Source organism: Coenobita brevimanus, chromosome 6, assembly GCF_032717465.1.
Source record: "Coenobita brevimanus isolate Jiangsu-jjx chromosome 6, ASM3271746v2, whole genome shotgun sequence".
Taxonomy (NCBI): domain Eukaryota; kingdom Metazoa; phylum Arthropoda; class Malacostraca; order Decapoda; family Coenobitidae; genus Coenobita; species Coenobita brevimanus.
In genome coordinates this window covers 66884925-66908048 of record NC_136959.1, presented here as the reverse complement: position 1 = coordinate 66908048, position 23124 = coordinate 66884925, and the positions used below count along the sequence as shown (strand labels likewise).

The window sequence follows — 23124 nt, the reverse complement described above, 5'->3', positions numbered from 1 at the left end:
TAATATATACTGTATATAAAAAAATTACAGTACAATTTCAATAGCTATAATATATTAGAAAGGAATTGTACTCAAATAAACCATTACACATTCGATACAAATCAACTATAATATTTATACAAAGATACACTATACGCGTACACTAGTCATTTCTAGTTTTTATAATTTTTTGGACTTAACCTTTACACCTTGGGATATAATACTAGATATTCCTTAAAAGAAATTTTCATTCAGAGTCTGGTATATGCAGCTTTTTTATTTGGTGTAATAAACTGCAGCACTTCCACACGTGGTTGAGAAGATTAGGAGAAATACACTGAGGTGGTTTGGACAAGTGAAGAGAATGGAGAATGAAAGACTGACTAAGAGGGTGTATGTAGGTGAGGTGGAGGGAGCGAGAGGGAGGGGTAGACCGAGGATGAGGTGGAGGGATGGAGTAGAGAGGTATATGAGGGAGGGGGGGGGTGAGTTGGGGGATGGTAGTCAAATGGTGGGTGACAGAGCGACTTGGAGGCATTTTGTCTGCGGCCACCCTTTGCGGGATTAGGGCCTCGGCCTATAGATAGATAGAATAGATAGACTTCCACACATGACAAATGAAAAATCTGCTAGTATCATTTATGTCATTACAGGCTTTAGCACAAAAACACTGATAAAACATGACTACTCCCAAGCTTTAAAGGCTGATTAAGACAATTATACACTTGGTGAGGATGGACCGTGACAACTGGATGCAGAAGGTGAGAGGTATGAACACTGAGGGTAAAGATGCAAGAGGCAGACCAAAATAGACTTGGGACAAGGTTATGAATGTGTCTTCAAGGATAAAGTCATGAAGAGAGAGGCTGCTAGAAATCAAGCAGTGTGGACAGCCACCAACAGAAGGCCAAAGCCATCGCATGCAAGCCTGATGGTGCCTATATAAATGAAGTGAACAAACTCAATTCAAGTTAAACAATGGAATACATAATGTTATGTAAACAAAAGCATCCTAGTCCTATGGGAGACCTCATAAAATGGAAGGCATTTTCCCTATAAGGGAGCTACCCTGAGATAGGCCACACTAACCGCTCACATACCTTGCCAAATGCATAAAAAAATAAATAAATAAAATTGTCTTTTGTCACCATAACGGTATCAAGCAAGCTATTTCTTCAACATGAAATGGAACTTTGAACTTCATCATGGACATCTTAATTTTCTAAATAACCCCTTCCTAGTATGCATAACTGCAAACTGATGATATGCAGTTTGTTTGTCATAATGTCCAAATTTGAAGGAAAGCAGTGCTCTCCCACCCCTGCTGTTTTGGGGTTAAGTAAAACAAAATAAGCTGACCAGTGCATTTATCACCAAAAGTATGCATTGTACTGTAAAGTTCTGTACTATTAAATAATTGAAACTCACACAATTTACTTATACGGTATGTACAATTGTATAGTGCTTACAAGTTTATGTGTTCCCTATTTGTCAAAAAGTGGGTTGGGAGAAGGTTAGTGTCCCTCCCCATTAAACAACTAACTCTGTCAAACAGCCACCCCTCGTGGGATGATGGCGTTTGGCTAAAGATATATAAAGTGCATCATGATGCATTATGAATTTTCCATACAGTATTTTGTATTTTAGCAGGCTGCCTTATATCAATGGCATAAATAACCCAGTCAAATGATAATGTCTTTAATTATGGTACATTCCTGCTACCCCAATAGTTTTTACTCGACTCAGAAGAGATTTTTCAATTTGACGGTGTTACAAACAGCCTTATTTACTCTTTCACTACTTGGTGCTCTCCTACACTCAATAAAATTGTCTTGTAGCAACAAGATTATAAAAATCACACACAAGTTGAAAGGGTAAGGAAATCTGAAGAACAAACTAAATGCAACTGTGAAAGTGTTAGCAATAATCCCAGTGCAGAAATTCAAAATCTAACCTCCAGCATCACCTAAAAACTGAAGGCACAGGTGCTGTAAGCCCTTGATTTTTTTTTTTTTTTTGTAATAAACCCAGAGTAAATACAAACAGTTCACTTTAAGTTCCACTGCTATCTATAATGCTAATCTGCCAGTTGCTCCCAATTTACAGTTCCATTTACATGGGAAAAAATGAAAGTAATAAAGCCACAACACAACAATATAAGTAGTGTGATCTCCCACTGTATGGAAGTGAAGCTTCAATTCTGCTGGAAGGATCCAAGTCAACAGTCAAAAAGAGTGAAAGAGACTTATCCATGAGAAGCGTATGAAGCTAGGTGGAGACTGGGGCAAACAAATAAGAAAGTTCAGGAGTGCTGCATTCATGTGGATGTGCTGTCATGTGTTAGGAGAAGTACCCCGAGATGACTTAAGGTGGCATGTGGAATGAATGGAGAATAAGCAACTGCCTTGCAGCAGCTATGTGAGATAGATAGGGAGTCCTAGGATGATGCAGAGAGGTATACAATTGAGAATGGTGATTTGCAGGGTGGGCAGCCTGATCACAGAGGACAGGACGACATGGAGACACTTGTTCGAGGCCCTTCTCCATCCGAGACAGGTCTATAACAAATAACAAGGGCCATCTGTGGTCTAAAAAAATCACTGACACCAGCCAAATACTGTATTGTACTGGTACCAATATCATGCCACCCTTACTTAGTAACTTAACAGTCTGTCAATTCAACTGATGCCCATTTTGTACTATTCACTGCCAATTTAACTCTTCATCATGATGTCAGCTTCCATATTTAATTCCTGCTATAAGCAGACAATTACATTAAACTTAAGAGAGATCTCGTACTAATACTTAAAGGGTTAATGGTGAATGTTTCTAATTCTTTCACTGAGGGAGGTTTCACAACCTCTAAATGTAATACATGTACATGGAAGCGACATGAATGAAGTAGACACTATCATACTGCTAGTTAATAACTAACTTTGAATGAGAAATGTGTATAATTAGTCACTGTCTGATTCAGATTCTGATTCTGCCTCCTTCACCCTGAGTGGCACTTTGTATTCCTGATCACAGCCCATGTATGCATCACTCATGAAGTACAATCTATACTCATATGCACCCTCACTTGGTGCCACAAAATCTAACTTGACTTTAGCTTTCTGCTGGAGGGTGAGTCGCTTGATGGAGATGAGCGAGTTAGGTTTGGGGTCACCGATGATGACCCACCAGCCTTCCTCGCGCTTGTGTGGGAAGAGTGGCGCTATAACGGGACCCGGTTCATCCTCCCTCTCAAGCACCACCTCCACATTCACCATTGACCCACTGGTGATGGAGTCAGAATCAATGACCTCGTAATCCAGGTTGATACTTGGGTAACGGTTGCAGAAGCGGGCAACATCTGTCATCTGGGCATCCGACAACTGCAGAAGTCGATTGCGGTCATCATCCTCCAACTCAAGTATGTCAAACACGGAGGTGACATCCTTGGCCTCACAGCGCTCAATCATCTCTGCAGTGAAGTGTGGCAGCTGTTTCAGGTAAGAATCTTTTGACCACATGGCCTGGGTGACCATCTGTGCCAGAGTCATGGCAGACAGGGCAGGGGCAAGCCAGCCATTGGAGGAAAGCACATCCACACACGCTTGAATGAGCCTTAGTGCACGACCCAACACCAGTTCCGTGTCCTGCTGGAGCTCTGCACTGAGGGTGAGGCGAGACAGATGAGCTTGCAGCAACAGGTTGGTCTTAGTATGTGGATCTGTTACCTTGCCTTCTGGTTTGTTGGGAACTTTCTGAATAAGACGTTTGAGTGTGTCTTCCTCACCGTGGCGTATGGGTACATTCTCATACTCTGCAGCACTGGATATGATTTCAAGCAATCCTCGGATCTTGGTTTTGCTGTTCAGGGACTTGTTGAACAGCTCAATAGTGGTGTAGTTGATGTAATAGTAGGAAGCAATGATGCCCAGGTTAAGAGGAGCCGTGTCCATGTCATCTTCAATAGTGATGCAACGTGATTCCTCCAAATCATGTAATGTGTTCTCCACCAGATCAGAGAGGTGATCAGACAAGTGACGATGAGACACTCCCTGCAGACCATAATAGTTTGGATTCTGTGTCATCCGACGATAGAGGAAGGTCCAAGTTATGTAGTCCACAGCCTCCTGTTTGTTCTCAATGGTCCGTGTCACAATTTCAGCATTGAAATGGTCGTGTAAGGCATGATCCAGGTGACTCTCAATGGGTAATGGCTCATACAGGAATTTCTTAAAGTAGTCTTTCTTTGATGAATGGCACATGAGAACACATTTTGCTTCATCATCTTCATTTGGTCGGTTTGCACGGCCAACCATCTGCAGGGTGTCTGTGATGGGGTAATCTTCATAGTTGTGGAGACGGCCATTATAGCTCTGGGTGTCTGTTATGATGACCAGGTGAGCAGGGGCAGTCACAGCCCAGCACAGTGCACGACTCACAACGATCACCTGAATGGCCTCGGCTTCAAACAACCTCTCTACCATACGCCTGTCTCGAGTACTTAACCCCTCGTGGAGGTAACCAACACCCTGACTGACCAGCTCACGCAACATCTCATCACTGATCTGGGGAAGGAACTCACTCATCTCTTCTGGATTTACCTGAAGGAATCTTTGTGGCTCTTTGTCAGCAGCAGCAAATGTGAGGAGGTCACTGGCGGTTATCATACTCTGCTTCCGTGATGGCACAAACACCAAGGCTGGCTTGTGTGGACTGTGCTTGAGAATGGCAAGATAAGCAGGTTTAGCCATGGCATACAGTCTTGAAGCATTATGTGGGTTGTTAAAGCCCTGGATGTGTAGTTCTAGTGGCAGTGGCCGGACATTGGGATGGAAGTTGAAGGTGTAGTTGGAGGAACATCCAAGCCATTGTGCCACATCTCGTGCATTAGCCAGAGAGGAACTTAAAGCAACGATGCGGATGTGCTTACTGATCTTGGAGGCAATGTAGCGAATTCTTGAACATACAACCTCCAGAGTAGGTCCATCTGATCCTCCCATCAACTGTAGTTCATCAACAATGAATAAACTTATATTTTGCACATTCTTCCTCTGTTTCCAGCGTCGGGAGAGTACATCCCACTTCTCTGCAGTACTTACAACTATATTTGCCTTATTCAACAGCTTTAAGTCTGCTCCGGTCTCACCAGTTAGCAACACAACCCTCTTGTCCAAGTTACCAAATTTCTCCTGCCAGTGTTCATACATGCTCTCTACTATCTCATCCTTGGAGGCAACATACACACATCTGGCATTCTCATCTTGGCTGAAAGTGCGTAAGATGGCAAACTCAGCACAAAGTGTCTTCCCTGAGCCAGTCGGTGCTGCAATGAACACACTGTCGTCAGAGTTATAAGTGGCATTGAAAACCTGTGTCTGAATGGGGTTGAACTGCTGGTATTTGTTGAGTGTCTTGTACAATGCTTCATACTGAGGGTTTCGCAAAGCAGTGATGGGCAGGGGCTGGAGGTCGAGGAGTTCTGTGGGAGGTGGGTATTTCTCAGGAAGAATCAGGTGGCGGAAAGATACAGGAAGCTGGGTCTCTGCTGAAAGCCACTTATCCGATGTGATGCGGATGAAGTAATGAGGATGGAGAGGCTCAAACACAGGCACAAAGAACTTGATTACATGCTCATCCTCAGCAAACTTCTGCTTTAGGAGAAAATATTCGTGATGGAGAATATTTTCTGCATCGACATCCTCCACCATGATCCAAAAAGCTTCTGACCGTCCATGGATCTTTTCGTCCCACTTGAAATCCGGTGTGATGGTTAACTCCACCTTGAGCATCTGGCGGGTGATGGGCTGAATATGGGTCTCCAGGTCAAGCTTGGGCAATTGGTGGATGTATTTGTGTATCATCTTGCCACCTTTGGGCATACGAATCAACTCCCCAATTTCGTTTGGACCCAGGTCGTAGAGACGCTCCCAAGGGACACTCTTCTTCTCAAGCTTGCGAATGGCTTCCTCTGGGATCTTGCGGAATTGTCGCAGAGGCGACATACTCTGCCACATTCTCTTGTCCACCATCTTGCACAGGTTCAAAGTTTTGTCAGCCAGTTGGGCCCAGCCTCGGTGCAGGACAATCTCAAACACTGCCCTCATAAGCCGCCCAGCACTCTGTGTGACATAAACCATGTCAGACATTAGTGCAAATCCATCCAGTTTGAGTTGAGAGATATAAGCCTGCAGGAGAATGTTCACCTTGGCACTGGGTTCTTCCACACTCTCCTTAATAGGTATGGGCACACGTTCCATCAGTTTCTTCAGTTCCAACTTTTCTTCTTCTCTTACCATAATGTTCTTGAACTCTGAACTTTGAGAGAACACTCTAAAAAGTTCAATTTCACTTAGAGTTGGCTTCAGCTGTTGATTGTACACATTCATGGTCTCACAGGTGATGTAGAAATAACTGGCAATGCGACCCAGTTCTGTGACCTGGAAATGGCCAGATTTTTTGTCATATTTTATCAAGTTGCTCTTCTCAAGTTTGAGAGCAGCAGAATGGATAAGGTTGGCTCGGTGTTGCTGCAGGTATTTATCTGAGCTGTCAGCCTGAACAGCATACTGGTTCCCAGCCCTGATCATTCGAACATACAGATAAGTGTACCCCAGCCAGCTGACTGCTTCACGCACACTCTGGACAGTTCCCAGTACAATCTCAGCATTTAAAAGATCTGGAAGCTTTGATATGAGTTGAGACTCAATAGGCAATTGCTGGTTCATCAATGAAAGGTAGTACTGGAGTTCTGAATGGTTTGTGATCAAGATGCCCTCACCTTTTGTGTCATACTGTGGTCTGCCTGCTCTACCCAACATCTGCAGGACATCCAGGGCTCCCAGTTCCACCCAACGGCCTTTGCTGGCATCATACACCTGTGTGCCCTTGATAACAACTGTATGGGCAGGCAGGTTGACACCCCAGGCCAGAGTGGCAGTTGACACCAACACCTGGATGTGACGATCAGCAAACAAATCCTCAACAAGGTTCCTGTCCACTCTATTCATACCTGCATGATGGATGGCAAAACCATAGGGGAGGAGGCCTTTCAGATCATTGTTCTTTACTTGTTCAGCCTCAGTTCGCAACACCTCAGTTGAAGCAGAGCCTTCTCTCAGGAAATTTCCAAGGGTGTCCTTCTCAAGACACATATCCAAAATGGCCTTCGCTGTTTTAGCAGTCTCCTTCCGAGAATGTACAAATATCAAGATCTGATTTTTGCCAGCATGTTCCATGACCTTCTCATACAGGATATCATTCATCACCTGATACCGTTTTATTGCTTTCTTTTCTGTAATACCAATGTACTGCTGAGCAAGGGGAACCGGCCTGAAGCTGTTGTCAAAGAAGTAGAGGCCAGTTTTCAAGTTGACTCTGAGAAAGGCTGCTACATCTTCATAATTTGGCAATGTCGCAGAAAGTCCCACCAGCCTAACAACATCACCAGTTGTTTCAGCATTACGAAGTGTCCTAGCCACCAAGGCCTCCAGAACTGGGCCTCGCTCATCATGAAGGAGGTGAATCTCATCAAATATTATGAGTCTGACCAGCTGAGTATAAGCTCGTTCACCTCCACGCCGTGTGATGACATCCCATTTTTCAGGAGTGCAAACAATAATCTGTGTCTCCATTATCTGCTCTCGGGTAAGTTGGTGGTCTCCAGTCAGCTCCCCAACTTTAATCCCATATGGTTCAAGTCTCTTGGAGAAGTTCTGTGTCATTTCAGTAACCAGTGACCTCATTGGAGCAACATATATGATCTTGAAGGCATCCCCATTTATAGTGCCATCTTGGTTAGTGTTCTTGCCCACCTCTCTTAGAATGGTCAGTAAAGCTACATTTGTTTTGCCAGCACCAGTAGGGGCACACAGTAACAGGTTCTCATCACTCTCCATGGCAGCCTTGTTCAGTTTACTCTGAATACGATTAAGATTTTTAAATCCATCAAATGCTGGCTGTGCATATGCTGGCAGGTTGGCTATAGGTACCAGGGTTTCATCAGGAGCAAAGGGTTTTGGCTTTAAGGCTGGAACATGGATCTCATCATAGCCCTTCTTCATTTGTCTGGTGGACCCCTCAGGCAAGTGGCACTTCTTGTTAGAATTATAGTGAGACCCTGAAGCAAAGACAAGACTTTCCAGGTCAATGAACTCTCTGTGTCCAGGTACTTGGCCTGACTTGTCATCAACTTCCATTGCCTCAGTGTTGATTCTCCTGGGTCGTGAGCCTCCCAGTTCCTCTCCATCCTTGGTCACATCCATCGCCTCTTCCTCATTCTCCAGAAGGGCCAGGATTCGCTTAAGATTTGGTTCGGCCATCATGACTCTCCGAATGTCTTCTTTCTCAGACTCGGACTGAGCTGAGGCCAAGAGTGTACAATACAATACCATCTGACGGTTCTTGTTTAGTACCTTGATAAATTCAAATTTGTCATAGCCAAGGTTCAGGACCAGCTTATTTTCACACTCCCTATCATCTTTGGCTGATTTTAAGATTTCAAGTACATCACTTGCTTTAGTCTGGGCCTGAATTGGATCATTGTAAAATCTATTGAGCTCTCTCTGTAGCCAGTGAGCTCCAATATCATGAGGACTCAGCATCCTCTCCTTCTTTGTTCCAACCTGATCCCCTCCTGTTAGGTTCTCAGCATGAATGGCGTGTGAGCCAACTACTCCATCCTCAGCCTCCATCTCATCCTCTTCATCTTCTCCAACCTCTCCTGCAACATCATCATCTTCCTCCTCCTCAGAATCTTCAAACTGAACATTCACCCCATGAGTTTCATCCAGGACCGCTTCACTGGCGACTGCTTTTGTCTCATGGCCAAAGTCTGTGATCTTCTTGCCTAAGTTCACCAGCACAGCAAATCTCTCTTCTGCCAGTGACCCCAGAAGCTCTTCTGTTTCTTTCTTTCGCTCACGATCCTTCAGCTTCTCATTTTTAAGGACAGCAAGAACCTCATCAGCAGCACCACAAAGCACATCACGCGGCTGGTCCCCAAGGGCCTCCTGGATAAATGAAAGAATCACTTCATATGTCTGTTTGGTCTCAGTGCTCTTGGGACGGTAAAAAATGTCCGCCATGTCTTCCAGTTCCAAGATGCTCATGTTTTTGACAGCAATGGCAGGAACATCCTCACGCTTCTGTTTCTTGGACTTTCGCTGTTCCTCCTTGGGTTGCTGAGGTTTGGTACGCTGGTATCGGTCACCCATTCGAGTCCCCTCCAGCTTTCCCGAGAGGGACATAACCTCACCAGTGGCCTCATCCTTGCTGCGTCGCTCAATGAGACGAACATCAGCTTGCAGCACAAGGTTAGAGTTCTGTGGACAAGGGTTCAGAGTCAAAACAGTAAATGGTAACAGCTAATCCCTTACTAATATTGTTAATTATAATCCTAGCAGCAATAATGGCATGATAAAATGGATCAAGAATTAGCAACCTTTGGGAAAGAAAGAGGTAGCAGTAGCAAGTACTACATACAGTACAAGTACTGAGAATACAGTATGAGGCAGGTAAGAGCATTCTTTAAATAGCATGCAGGATGCATGCTTGCAATATGAATGCAATTCCTTTAAGTACTTGTCCAACAATGCTCAGTAGCACACATGATTTTGATTCAAAGATGACAAGCAATAAACACAAACAGGAAAATAAAAACAACTATATCCAACTTCATGGCAACTTCCTTGAAAATAATGAGGTCCGATCTGTGACTGCATGGTTACTTCAGCAAGAACTTCACAAGGAAAAAATGTTACATAATAGTGGTACCAGTAACAATAAGGTCAATTCACAATGCCAACTTCAAGAACTAAGTTCCAGAGACCAGGTTACCACAGTTAAGTACATTTTAAGGTAGATGACCAGCCTACTGCCCTTGATGCCATTACATGACTGAAAAATGTAAATAAATAAATCCACTTAGCTATCTACTAGGGACTGGATATATCATATACACACAGACATAATTCTAACTGGGACATTCTAACTGCTAAAATTTAAATAGAACAATCTATAAAGGAACTGCTCATTATTATTTAATATACAGTATGTAAATATACAGTGATCCCTTGGCTATCACACACATGGTTAACCCCTAAAGTACTTATAAGATCGATCGATCCTTTTCCAGAATTTCACCAGATGCCTAATAGGATCGATAGTGGAGCCTTTGTAAAAAAAACTGCAGACACTAGGCTTCGGTCTGATTGTGACGTATATCGATACAAACCAATGAGAACTAAGTTCTGAGTAGGGAGGGGGGAGGATCTGGGCCCCTACACATGGGGGGTGATTCCCCCACCACCCTCTTGCCACCTACCTCTACCCCAGGCCTTTTGTTCCCTTTCCCCCTCCCTCGCTTGTGACTGGACTCACAGCTCCTCCTACCAACTCTATAAAGCTGATTTTTCCAAGCCACACTCCCCTCACCATCCTCCCTCATTCTCCCCCCTCCACCCCTTCATACTCCCTCCACCTCCAGCTGCTACTTTCTTGCTGTGGCTACGTGGTAAACATTTGACACATGCGAATAATATATACATTTTCTGGTGTGTAAAATCAAGATCTTTCATTCTATAATAACAAAATTAATGTTGGTGCAATTTTTTTTTTTTTTTTCTCCCTATATGCAAGGGTTGCCAGTGTAAATTTTTGACAATCTTTGACAGGCCATAGCTCAGTAACCAGCTGGTCTAGAATGCTCTGGTTTGCAGCATAAGATGTGTAAATTCAAACTCTAAACCTTGGGCATAACACTTTATTTCTGTAAGAGCTGAAAATCGGCCCCATATACAGGTATTCAGGGAAGTTCAGTCGATCGAATTGCATATCCTAGGGGTTAAAGTAGTTTTCATTATCACTGCTAGATGCAAATTTGCACTCCTGCTGTTAACCCCTTCTTTACCGAGTACCATGTCCTGCGTTGGCAGCCACCACCACCCCCACACCAAGTTGTCACACAACATCTTTGGTGCATCGGGGGTTGGGGGGTAATTCATCATTGTGTCCAAGCTAATAACTTTGTGTTATTAATTTTTTTTAACCTCAGTGATCAGATAAACCCCAAAAGATTGTGCCCCCCAAAATAAAAATATTACATATTTTTGTTTTTTCATAAGTTTTGTTAAAATATACATACATTAATAACCAAGAAATATTTAGGCTTGAAAACAGAAACATGCTCAGTTTACATATGTATTTACTTACCTTGTAATTTATATTGATGTCTTGCAGTAAATAATAGGTTGTTTGTGGGTGAGAGGGTGACCTATATACAGGCACGCTCTGAGGCAGACGCAACCAGGCAAGGCAAGGACATACGCGATAAAGAAGAATGAAAGAAGTGAAGAAAAAATGAAGGATGAGGGGAAAAACTGATGTAAAAGGAAAAGAATATGGGTGTAGGAAGTACAGTATAAAAGTAAAGAAAATAAAAGGAAGTGAAAAAGAAGGAATAGTAAGAGCCAAATGAAAGAGAGGAATGTGTGTGGGTGACACAACTTTCACTGTCGTCTTTGTTCCCACTCTCACTCTCTTTCGGCTCATACAACGGATCATCATCACTTTCCTCAGACAACCACTCATTATCAGATTCATCCAGATCACTGTCTAAATGGTGGGTGAAAGCCTCCTCCTCATCACTTGACGACATGTTTCCGAATAACGGGGGTCTGTGACGGGGTTTAGCGCAGAGTACACATTCCCTCCAAGGCCGCAGGCACACTAAGTCATCACTCAAATTTACTTGAAAAATAGTCGCAGACTCGCAGGGGAGGCGTGGGTGGTGGGAAGGCTGATAATCTGATTGGTGCTTGAGAAATTACGTCATATATGCAGTCTACAATTAGTCGAAACTAATGAGGTTTCATGACGTATGTATGACATACCGTAATAATGTTACCAATGGTTGAGAAAAAAGGAGTGTTACCATACAGTCCAGCTTTTTCTGCAGCTGAAAACCACGTGGAAGGATTATAAGAGCCACACTGAGGCAGCAAAGCCATGCAGACAACAATGATGTTTAGAAGTATGTGTGTACTTCCAAAATTTTCTCGGTACCTCAATGGCTTTAAGAATGGAGGTACACATGTACTGCCAAATGCATTTCAGCAAAGAGGGGGTTAATGCACAATTTCTAGCTAAAAAACTTCATTGTCACGCACTTGATCTGGTTTCCGCGGACAACAATGGTACAAAATCTGTGGTTTCTGATGGTTCTGAGAGATTCAAAAATAAGGCACTACTCGAGAAGTTAATCCCAGGTGGTGGAGACCATTAACTCACCACCCTTTAGCCTCAAAACCCCTTACCTCAAGCCCATTATAGGTCTCTACATGGTATGTGTTTCTTCCTTATTCTGCCCTTGTCATCATGTGTTGTTGTTCCCTAGGCAGTCTGGCCGAACAGGCACGAGTCCCTTAGGAAGGCCGTGGCCGAGACTGGGCTTTCCCACAGAGCTCTCAAAGAGTGTATGTTGTGTTGTTGGCATAGGTGATTGTGTGCAATGCAGTCTTCCATAATGTGCTTAATAGTATGGGGTGCTGTGTTGCATCCTGGACAGGCATCAGCAATGAGTCATCACGTGTTTCTGATACTTATGATAACAGTATGTATGTATTTAATGGATCTAAATTTTTGTAAATGGGAAAAATTGGGTTTACAAGTGGTGTGTCTGGTACCAATTAGGATGAATCCCATAGGTTCTGTTTATGCACTAGGTGCAGTACCAATTGTGTGTGATAATCAAAAGATCACTATATATATCAATCCATCCATTATCCAATCCTTTGCCCCATGAGGAGTGTAGGAGCCTGGGGCTAGGCAGTTGGTCCCGTCATTTAAGATGAGAGTGACCAGCCTCACTCATCCCTGAGTGGCATTACATGAGCAATCAACCCCAACCATCCCTTGGATATAAACCTTCACCGGCTCAATCTGATTGGAGTGCAATAATTACCCACTAAACTACCAGGTGCCAAAATTTAGTTATATAGTTACCACCCAGCGTAGTAAATAGTTTCCTGGTGTACAGGAAACCATTTGGCTTGTCACTCAGTGTAGAGTCACCCACAGGCAGAGGGAAGAGGAAAGAATGAAGGAAAGAAAGACAGAAGAGGGAGTGGAAAGTTACCCATAGGCAGAAGGACAAGGAAAGAATGAAGGAAAGCAAGACAGATGAGGATGGAAGGAAAGAAGGATGGAGGAGAGGAAAGGGCAGACACCCGACAGCAGCATTACATCGAGTGAGTGGATGGTGAGCGCCCCCACCTACCACAAATACATATATATACAGTAGGCTCGCACAGTGCCCGAGAGATTGGGCTGTCCACGACCTCGCGCACTGGGAATACATAATCTTATGGGAATAATTACATATGGGCGGTACCCCCTCATACCTGGATATTTTTTGGCTCTTAGAGACATAATAAAGGTCATATTTTTCAGACATTGTACTAAAGCTATAGCTACAATAAGAAAAATATGGGTAGTCACCTTAACAACAGTAGACACCAGGCATGATGACCTTAAATAACAGGGGTTCCGAGGCGCGGCAACACTTACAGCGCCGCACTCCCCACCACACCAACACTTCCCTCCACAGACTCCTCTTAAGCACCTTCCCCAGGAGCATCAAAGTCACTCACTTCGGCCATAAACCCTTCAAAGTCCAATGCTGACACTTCTGACATTGCATTCTCTTCATCCTCAACAGGAACAGGAGCAGAGAATGTCGCTGGTTCCGCAATTTCACCAACTTGAGCCCGCTGTGTGTAGCTTGCTATGAGCGTCTGTCTTCTCCTGTTTATTTCTTCCCTGTGCCTGTCTGTATAGAACTGGAAGAGTTTGTCGATACCAACCAGTAGTTCCTCCCTTGTACCTCAAGCTGCACAGTAGAATGCCCAGGAATTTCTGCGCATCAACATGACGACACGTGAAGCGCTGTGTGAGGGGTGGTCGTGCACTAATAGAAAATGGCATTTTTGAGCCACTCCTTGCCTCTGCCTCGCGTTGTGTGGTAAACTTGCGCATTCAAGGGTTTCTGGTTATGATTTTTGGTCACTCGCGCACAATGCGAATCGCGCACTGTGATGACGCGCACTGTGATGACGCACACTGTGCGAACCTACTGTATATATATATATATATATATATATATATATACACACAAGAGCCCTTGTGGTACAGTGGTAGAGTGTGCGTTTCGTACACGGGTGAGCCAGGGTTCGCACCCCGCCAGGGTAATAAAGTTTGGGAGTGTTCACCCACCCACGTACTACTTTGACGGACACAAGGGGTGCTGTGGTTGAACCAGTGTCGTTTACTATAAAGTATGCTTGCACCCAGTCGGGTTGTGCGGGCCGACTACACTTGGTTCACAGACTACACACACATCCAAAGCCACTACAACTCTACTAGTACACTTACAAGCGCTTCTCACCCTACATACTGGTACAATCTCTACCAGACAGCCTAAGCCACTTGGTTGAGATACATTGGCTGTATTGTCCCGACTTCGGTCGGGGTAGGCCGGTCCTGCAGTGGATACGCAAACGGCTGATGATGATGATGATTTATATACAGTTTATATTGTATATATATATATACACCAGTATGTGTGTGTGTGCATGTGTGTGTATCTATCTATCTATCTATCTATCTATCTATATATATATATATACACTGTATATATATACAGTAATCCCCATAATATCCAGATGCCCAATTTCTGGACATCCCAAATAACCGGACATTTTCGTCCTGGGAGCCAATATTCCCAAAATGGGCCAAAAGCCACCAAAAATTAGAAAAAAATCTGACTTTTTTCCCAACCCGTAATTTGAAATTGCCTTGTGGCGCCGAACAGCTGTTACACCATGGTCCCTTCACCCCTTCCTTCCTCCCCCCTTCCCTGTCAGGGTTGCCATTTGGTATTTTTCATTACCAAATGTGGGCCAATTTGGTAATGAAAAATTCGTTTTGTAATAAATCAGAATAATACAACACCAAATGGATTTTTCACATGTATGAGGATACACAGGATGGAGATGGTGGATTGTTTGCTCTCTCTGATTAATTTGGTAGCCTATATAGCGTGATAATAATCAACATGCTGTTAATTATAAGAAGAGTGATTACATGTATTCCCACTTTACGAATTTGGTAATGAAAGTTACAAATGGTAATGAAAATTGAGGAGTATGGTAATGTGGCCATTGCGATCTGGCAACTCTGTTACACCGCCATCATCAACAGTCACAGCCTAACTCCGATCGAGAGCAGATGCTTATAGCAATGCAAGCCACAGGTGCTCGTTTTTTGTGAATAAACAGTGAATAAACTGCAATACCTCGCCACTAGAACACACGGGAATTTACAGTGTTGTGCAGTGTTAAGAAATTAGAATTTAGAGTGCAAAGGATTAACTGTGGACTGCAAACTGGCAGTTCAAACCAGTCCAGGAGCCAGAGACTTGTTGTAAGTACCCAGAATGTTTATTATTGTATAAACTCACCTGTAAAACCTCATTTTATGGTTCTTTTGCATTTATTTCAGTCTTTTATGTCCCTTGTTGGTGTGATTTGGGTCTTAAATAGGTGCAATGCATGTCCAGAGGGAGTTGTATACCGTAGGTGTTTTTCTGAGTTAGTGTCCATAAGTACAAGTCCAGGAGGCTGGGGCCCAATATCCGGACAGGACCACTATCCGGACATGCCTTTGGCTCTATTACATCGGATATTGGAGGGATTACTATATATATATATATATATATATATATATATATACACACATACACACACACACACACACACACACTATATACAGTAAAACCTCAATAAGTCAACCCCACAGAAGGCAGAATTTCCAGTGAGTCGAGCTCTGACCAAGGTGTAACTTATTGTTCATTCAAAGGGTTACATTTTAGTTTCTTATGTTCCAAGTGCTACATTTTAGTTTATTATAATCCAAGTGATACATTTTTGTTTTAATGATTGGAAAGCAAAGTAAATAAGTGCAGAACTTTATGTAATTAAGTAACTCTTACACCCCTCCACCAATTCAACTTCCTCTCCTAGTCTAGCCTACCATATGCACCAAACTGTTTTTATACAATTTTTTTTTTTTTTTATGCTTCTTTAGTTTAGTTTTCACAAACAATTAATTACATATAATTTGCAATTATTGGGAGGTAATAATTTTTTTTTTTTAATTACTTCTGATTAGTCAGAAAATTTGGTAAGTGAAACTACCCTAGAGCCCCATATAGTTCAACTTATGAAGTGTTTACTGTATATTGTATATCATGGTGTTTGATGCTCTCATTTAACTTCAGAAGCGGATTCCCATGGGAAATGCTGAATGCTGATAACTTGGTGTTGACAGCAGAGAATGAAAAGGAGGGAGAGGAATTATTTAGGAAATGAAAAGATGGACTGGGGCACAAAGGTTTGAGAGAAATGCAGATAAAACAAGACTGATTATATTTAGGAATGGTGGCAGTACTACCAAAATAGAGGGAGCAGGCCATGTACCACAGATTGTCAGTCATGAAAGGACTGATCTTGGTGGAGTGTCTCTTGAATGTGTGGAAAAGTTTTGTTATTTGTGGGACATGTAATGTGCTGGAAGTTGGGCTGGATCTCTGTGGCTAGGGTAAGGAGTGGTTGGAAGAAGTTCAGGGTGTTGCTGCATATCCTGATATTGAGAGGACTCTTTCTAAATGCTAAGGAGCCTTTGTATGCAGCATGTGTTAGAAGTGTAATGCTGTAAGGTAGGCAGTAAAGACAGATGATATTTGTAGGAAGTTTTCCAGTTGATGAGAAACTGACAATTACTGTGTTTAAGTAGAGATCACTCCTGTCAAAGCATGATTAAGTTGTCAGTTAGTCTAATAAGCCATAACTTGAGCATGAAGTGCTACTGTCAACAATTTATTCCATCTATACCTCTCTTCCCTTAGCCACTCTTGGACTCAAACTCAATTTTAGCATAAGGAATTGTTTTTTTTAGACAGATTTGAGCATCCTTTGCTTGCTAAAGCCATGGTACATAGATCAGCAAATGGTATTCTCCTCACAGTAGCCGCTGTTCTTTTATTTCTTGGCTCAACCTTGAAGGTGGGGATGTGAGGTAACGCATTAAAATTGCGTGACGTTGCTCCTACAAGAAACTTCGTGGATGCTGTTAAAAACCCTGCTCATGTGATGTAAGTCGCACACCATAAGGGGTAGGGATGCCTGCAGCTTGGCAAGCACATGGTTTTTGGGATTATTGCACCATCAATATCTCTTATCTATGTTATACCTGCACACAGTTTCACACTTAGGACACTTCACTTCAGCAGGTAATACCCAGTCATTGCGAAAAATCTCTAAGCTTGCCATGTTAATTTGAAAACACCACTGGACTAACTTCTACTACAACCATCACACAACAACAACAGGGTCACACCCAGATCATCACTAATTGCACTGGCTGAGGAATTTGTCACATCTCTCACACTGGTTCATTCATAAAAACTCATGGAAAGTTGACAGAGAGTGACATGGTAGGAAAACTGACTAAGAATTCTGACAGATGGCATCACGGTGGCAAATTACTTCAAAACTGCTTCATAAGATGCAGATCCAAGCACCATAGCCATGGTGAGTAATTTTTATCATGATTATGAAACACCTTAAATATGAATATGCAGCAGAAATGTAACAAAGAAGGCCCTCCTACCTTCACAAGAAAATATCACAGAAAGCATTAGAAACCCACTGGGCAGTTGTTTGCCAAAGAAAAAAAATCTAATCTAACCTATCCAATCCTACCTTAATCAACTGAACGCAACATACTGTATATTGCTGTGGTGGCTGAGTGATCAATGTCCCTGACTGCAAAGCTGTCAACCTGTTTAGCACCAGCATTCATATGCTGATGTAGACAGCTGGTGCCACTCAACTCTGGTGTGCCGCCACCTTTTATGGGTTGGCAAGTAAAATGAGTACCTAGAGTAACACCCAGGGAAGGTAACTGTGATAAGAATGATGTAGTCGCCTTGTATCCTGGGAAGCTGGGTGAAAAACCTGTCTCAGGCTCAAAGGCCTACATTACAGAGATGAGCACCACAGTTAAGCACCACATTATGTCCACCCCCACCTTTACCTTTAACAAATGGGTAAGGAATCCGACGTTAAACTAAATGTAAGACATGCGTTCGCAGTGTTTGGCAACAAGTTTTGTTGCTGTTGGTAACTTCATTGGAGTGACACTGTGCGTAATAAAACAATCTAGATACCATACAGGTCATGGTAATGCCCAATGCAGTATCTATGGCCGTCTATGAAACAAAAAAATTATCCAATGAAAGGGCCACTCCAATGGGAGATTTGTAAAACCTACATCCATATGGTAAAATGTTAATGAATTAGGTTAGGTTAGGAAAGTGGTAAATTTTTATAAGTTGCCAATACCCCCCCCAGGTTGTGCAGTATATTTTTCTGGCAGTTTTTGATTAGATTTGAGTGATTTTGACCTTCATTTTTGTCGGAAATGCTTCATTTTGCCATTTTTCCAATCATGAACTTTGACTAGATGAGGTGAAATGAGGCATTTTCGACAGAAAACGAAGGCAAAAATCACTCAAATCACATCAAAAACCACCAGAAAAATATACTGCACAACCAGTTAACCTTCCATGCTCACTTCCCTGTTTCTTATCACTGCTTTCAAAGAACCAGCAACCTTTCTTCCTTGCTGTACCCTTTCAAGCACTTCACCCTCCAAACCTCCATCCTTACTCATCACACTACCCAAGTACTTAAATGTACTCACATTTTCCAATTCCTCACCATCCAACCTCGCTGTACATTCGCTGACTTCACCTCTCTCAAAGACCATCACTTTACTCTTCCCTACATTCACCTTTAGATTCCGTTTCTTACACACTCTCCCAAACTCATCCACCAAGCCTTGCGGCTCCCCTTCATCTTCACTCAACAACACAGTATCATCTGCAAACAACAGTACAGGGAGTTTCCAAACACTATCCTCTCTCACCAGGGCCACTCCAACATCCACTACCCTCCCTTAACCTCTTTTATTACCCCATCCCTGTACAGATTGAACAACCATGGCGACATGACACATCCCTGTTTCAACCCAACTTTCAAAGAGAAAAATTCACTTAGTTCACCATCCACATGCACTGCAGCCTCCGCACCATCGTACATACTCTTCACAGCATTCAACAACTTCCCATCTACTCCATATATTCTTAACACTTTCTACAATCCTTGTCTATCCACCCTGTCATATACTTTCTCCAAATCCATGAAAGCCGCATACAACTTCTTTCCCTTCTCTAGAAACTTTTTCACTAAAGATCTAAGAATAAATATCTGATCTACACAACCTCTTCCCTTCCTAAAGGCTCCCTGTTCTTCTCCAACTAATTTCTCTGTTCTTTAACTGTCAATAAGTATCCTACCATACACTTTTCCTATTATACTATGAAGACAAATGCCCTTATGATTACCACACACTTCTTTTTCCCTTTTTCCTTTGTACAAGGGAATAATTTTACCTGACTTCCAATCCTCCGGGACTCTACCTTCCTCCCAGGCCAATCTGCACATCTTCCACATCCATTCTACTACTATCTCTCCCCCATGCTTCAGCATTTCACCACACATTCCATCAATTCCTGGGGCTTTCCCCGATTTAACTTTCTTCATTGCTTCCACAACTTCTATCCTACTGATTTCTTCCTGTCTTCTCACCTCCCTACTTCTCCCAGCCATTCGCCAGTCACTGATACTCGAATTACTTCCATCCTCTATGTTCAACAATTCCTTAGAGTGTTCTCTCCATATGCTCACTTTTTCTCCCTTCTCCACTAGTAATCTACCATTTTTATCTTTCACTCCTCTGCTAACTTCACTTCCACCTCGTCTTACTCTTTTCACCTCTTTCCAGAACATTTTCTTACAGTCCCTCCACTTTACACTCAAATTCCTTCCAAATTCCTCATCCACTCTCTTCTTACTCTCTCTTACTAACCTTTTCACCTCTTTCTTTCTACCATACATATAACTCTCTCTTCTGCCTCGCAACTTCTTCCACGCCCCTATTTCTCATCCATTCATTGTATGCTTTCTTCTTTTGTGCCACAGCCTGTCTCACCTCTTCAGTCCACCACACTGTTCCTTGCACCCTCCTTCGTCTTCTCTTCCTTCCACACACCACATCACATGCTGCACATATTTCTTCTGTAAATATCCTACACACACCTTCCACGTCTCCCATCTGCTCCAATTCATATTTGCCCAATCGTTCCTCCACTTCTCTCTTATACTCTGCCTTTTTCTCATCCTCTTGTAACCTTTCCACTCTCCTTGCAACTACAGTACTCCTTCCTCTCGTCTTTCCCTTCTTCTATTCAAAACAGAAATAGAGAGATATTGGTCAAAAATATACAACAGACAACAAAATGGAATAGATATGGTGTGGAATGGAGAAAAAAAAAAAAAGAGTACAAATGGACAGCCAGCAGAAACAACACTGGAAAAATCGTGATAAAGACAAAATAATGAAAATACAGATGAACAAATAATAACAATCACGCAACAATTAGGGTAACATATGGATATGGCATTACCAATAAAGAAGAATACAACATACATGGAAAAACCAGTAGTAACAACAATACAACTGAGAGAAAATATAAAGAAACTAAAAAATAAGAAAGCACCGGGACCAGACATGCTAAACCCAGAATTATATAAAATCCTAATAAAAAGTGACAAGATAATGGACACAATGACAGTGTGTTTTAATGAAATAATAGATAAAGGAAAGGTACCAAAAGAATGGAATCAAGAACTATGATGGTGCCAAAAGTAAACAAACCAAAAGCAAATGAATTAAGACCAATAGCGTTAACTAACATCTTGTATAAATTATTCATGTCAACTGTCATAAAAGATAGAATAGAAGAGCATCTACGGAATAATAATGAAATAAAGGAAACACAGAATGGATTTACTGAAGGAGGAAGAATTGAAAATAACCTTTTCATTTTAAAATATTGTATAGACAAAACTTATGAGCAGAAAAAGAGTCTAGTTGTAATATCAGTAGACTTTGCAAAAGCTTATGACTCAGTAAAAAGGAAGAAAATGATTGAAATACTAAAAGAATACAAGGTACAAGAAGATATAATAGAGGTAATAGCCAACGGCCATACCGCGTTGAGTACAGCGCTTCCCGTCCGATCAGCGAAGTTAAGCAACGTTGGGTCTGGTTAGTACTTGGATGGGTGACCGCCTGGGAACACCAGATGCTGTTGGCATCCCTACGTGTCAAGTGGGGTTGGTGGAGGATTAGTGCCCCTCCCTGTAAAACAATTAACTCTAAGCCATTGGCCACCCCGTCTGGGATACATGGCGTCTGGCAATGAATGAATGAATAGCAGACACTTATACGGGGGACAGAACAACAATAGAATATGGCAAAGAAAATAAAACAGAAATAAAGATTAATAGTGGCATAAGGCAAGGATGCACAAGCTCAACCACAATATTTAAAATGATAACCTACTATATAATAAACAGATTGGAAAAAGAAGGCACAGGGTATAAGGATGAAATATTTAAAATTGCAGCACTGTTCTTTGCAGATGACGGGCTGCTACTAGCTCATACAATAGAAGAGGCAGGAAAAATAGTAGACAGTTTGATTACAGTAGGAGAAGAGTGTGGGCTTAATATAAATAAAACAAAAAGTAAAATCCTGATCTTTAACGTGAAAAACAAACCCGAAAAAATAAGAGAGATAGAGGTAACAAATGAAACCAAATATTTAGGAATTACAATACACGACCAGAGAAGATGCTTTAGAGTGCACAAGAGACGGATAATTGAAAAAGCTAAAAAGATGGCAAACATCACACACACAATTATAGCCTAAAGTGTCAATAAGGTACTAGTAGGCAAAACTTACTGGAAAAGTGTGGTACTCCCAACTATACTATATGGGGCAAACATACTAGAATTTACAAAAAACGAAATAGAGGAACTACAAAGAATTGAAAACAGCGTTTACCGATACATATTAGGGACACCAAGATATGCTCATATACCAACACTAAGAGGAGAAATAGGGGCATCATGTATGCAGAGCAGAATAATGGAAGGATATATTAAGTACTTAAAATATGGATTAGAAGGTAAAAATGACTTAATTAAAAGAATAATGCAAGAAAAGATGGAAAGTAGAAAAGACCAGTGGATATGTACAGTAAAAACATACATGAGAGAAATAGGATTAGAGAATAAATCAGTAAAAAATATTAGTATTAAAGACATCAAAGAAAAAGTAAAGAACTGGGACTCATCTCAATGGAAGAAAGAAACAAATGAAAAAAAGAGTCTGGAAATTTATAAAAATTATAAATCAAATATAAAAGAAGAAAAAAATATATGATAATACCGTAGCATCCATAATATTATATAAAAGTAGAACAAATAATTTACCACTAAATGATAGGAAGAGATTTTCAGGGGGCAATATTAAATGTGATTTGTGTGGGGCAGCAGAAGAGAACATAAAACACTTTTTATTATGGTGCCCATTGTATCAGGAAGACAGGAATAAGGAAGAACGCCTACAACAGCCTTATATAGAAAATGAAAACAATTTAATAGGACAATTACTGTTTAGTGAAGAAAATATAGGAAGAACAAAAGACTATTTATATCATATATGGAGGAAAAGAGAGAAATTAAGGAAAGAAAGAGGAATACCTTAACAAATAGCAAAGAATAAAAAAAAAAGAAAAAAGAAAAAAAAAAGACACGAGCAAAACACGCGCTAAACACAAGAAAAATAATTAACTAGAAAAATGAATTGACAAGAGGAGTGCCGATGCAAAGGCAATACTCCTCACCTATCAACTGAACTGAACCATGTCCACTTGGATAACTGTAAAATGGGATAGTTTGGACAAGTCGCCACCTCATTGTCAGGGCCACTCTATTAGCGTTAGGCAACAACGTGCCAGATATTGACAAGAAATGTTTTAAAGAGTCCGTACTTACCGCCTTGTATTCATATTGAAGCTGACGGGCGGTCTGGTCCGCCATGCTTGCAGCTCTTGATCGTTTA

The 23124-nt window shown here is 41.8% G+C and overlaps 2 protein-coding genes and 1 non-coding gene across 3 annotated transcripts in view; 2 read left to right on the top strand and 1 right to left on the bottom strand.

The window, feature by feature from the left end:
• Urm1 (Ubiquitin-related modifier 1) overlaps nucleotides 1-2531 on the top strand; it is a 7450-nt gene extending 4919 nt beyond the window's left edge. Inside the window, exon 2 of the mRNA XM_080272810.1 lies at nucleotides 2483-2531. The gene's annotated coding sequence lies outside the window, so the exon portion shown is untranslated. The remainder of the gene's footprint in view (nucleotides 1-2482) is intronic.
• Brr2 (U5 small nuclear ribonucleoprotein l(3)72Ab) lies at nucleotides 1747-23124 on the bottom strand. Its single transcript, XM_080272755.1, has 2 exons — nucleotides 23058-23124; nucleotides 1747-9293 (listed from the first exon to the last, which is right to left on the bottom strand). The coding sequence occupies exons 1-2, from the start codon at nucleotides 23100-23102 to the stop codon at nucleotides 2937-2939; spliced, it is 6402 nt and encodes a 2133-aa protein (XP_080128881.1). The 5' UTR covers nucleotides 23103-23124; the 3' UTR covers nucleotides 1747-2936.
• Nucleotides 21192-21310, top strand: LOC145403188 (5S ribosomal RNA). Its single transcript, XR_013897942.1, has one exon. It is a non-coding gene; the product is annotated as a 5S ribosomal RNA (ribosomal RNA).

Excerpts from the sequence above, each read along its gene's own strand:
- Brr2 (XM_080272755.1), bottom strand. The coding sequence starts at position 23,102 with ATGGCGGACCAGACCGCCCGTCAGCTTCAATATGAATACAAGGCG. Across the intron at positions 9,294-23,057 it reads TTCAATATGAATACAAGGCG|AACTCTAACCTTGTGCTGCA; the intron begins GTAAGTACGGAC and ends CCTTGTCCACAG.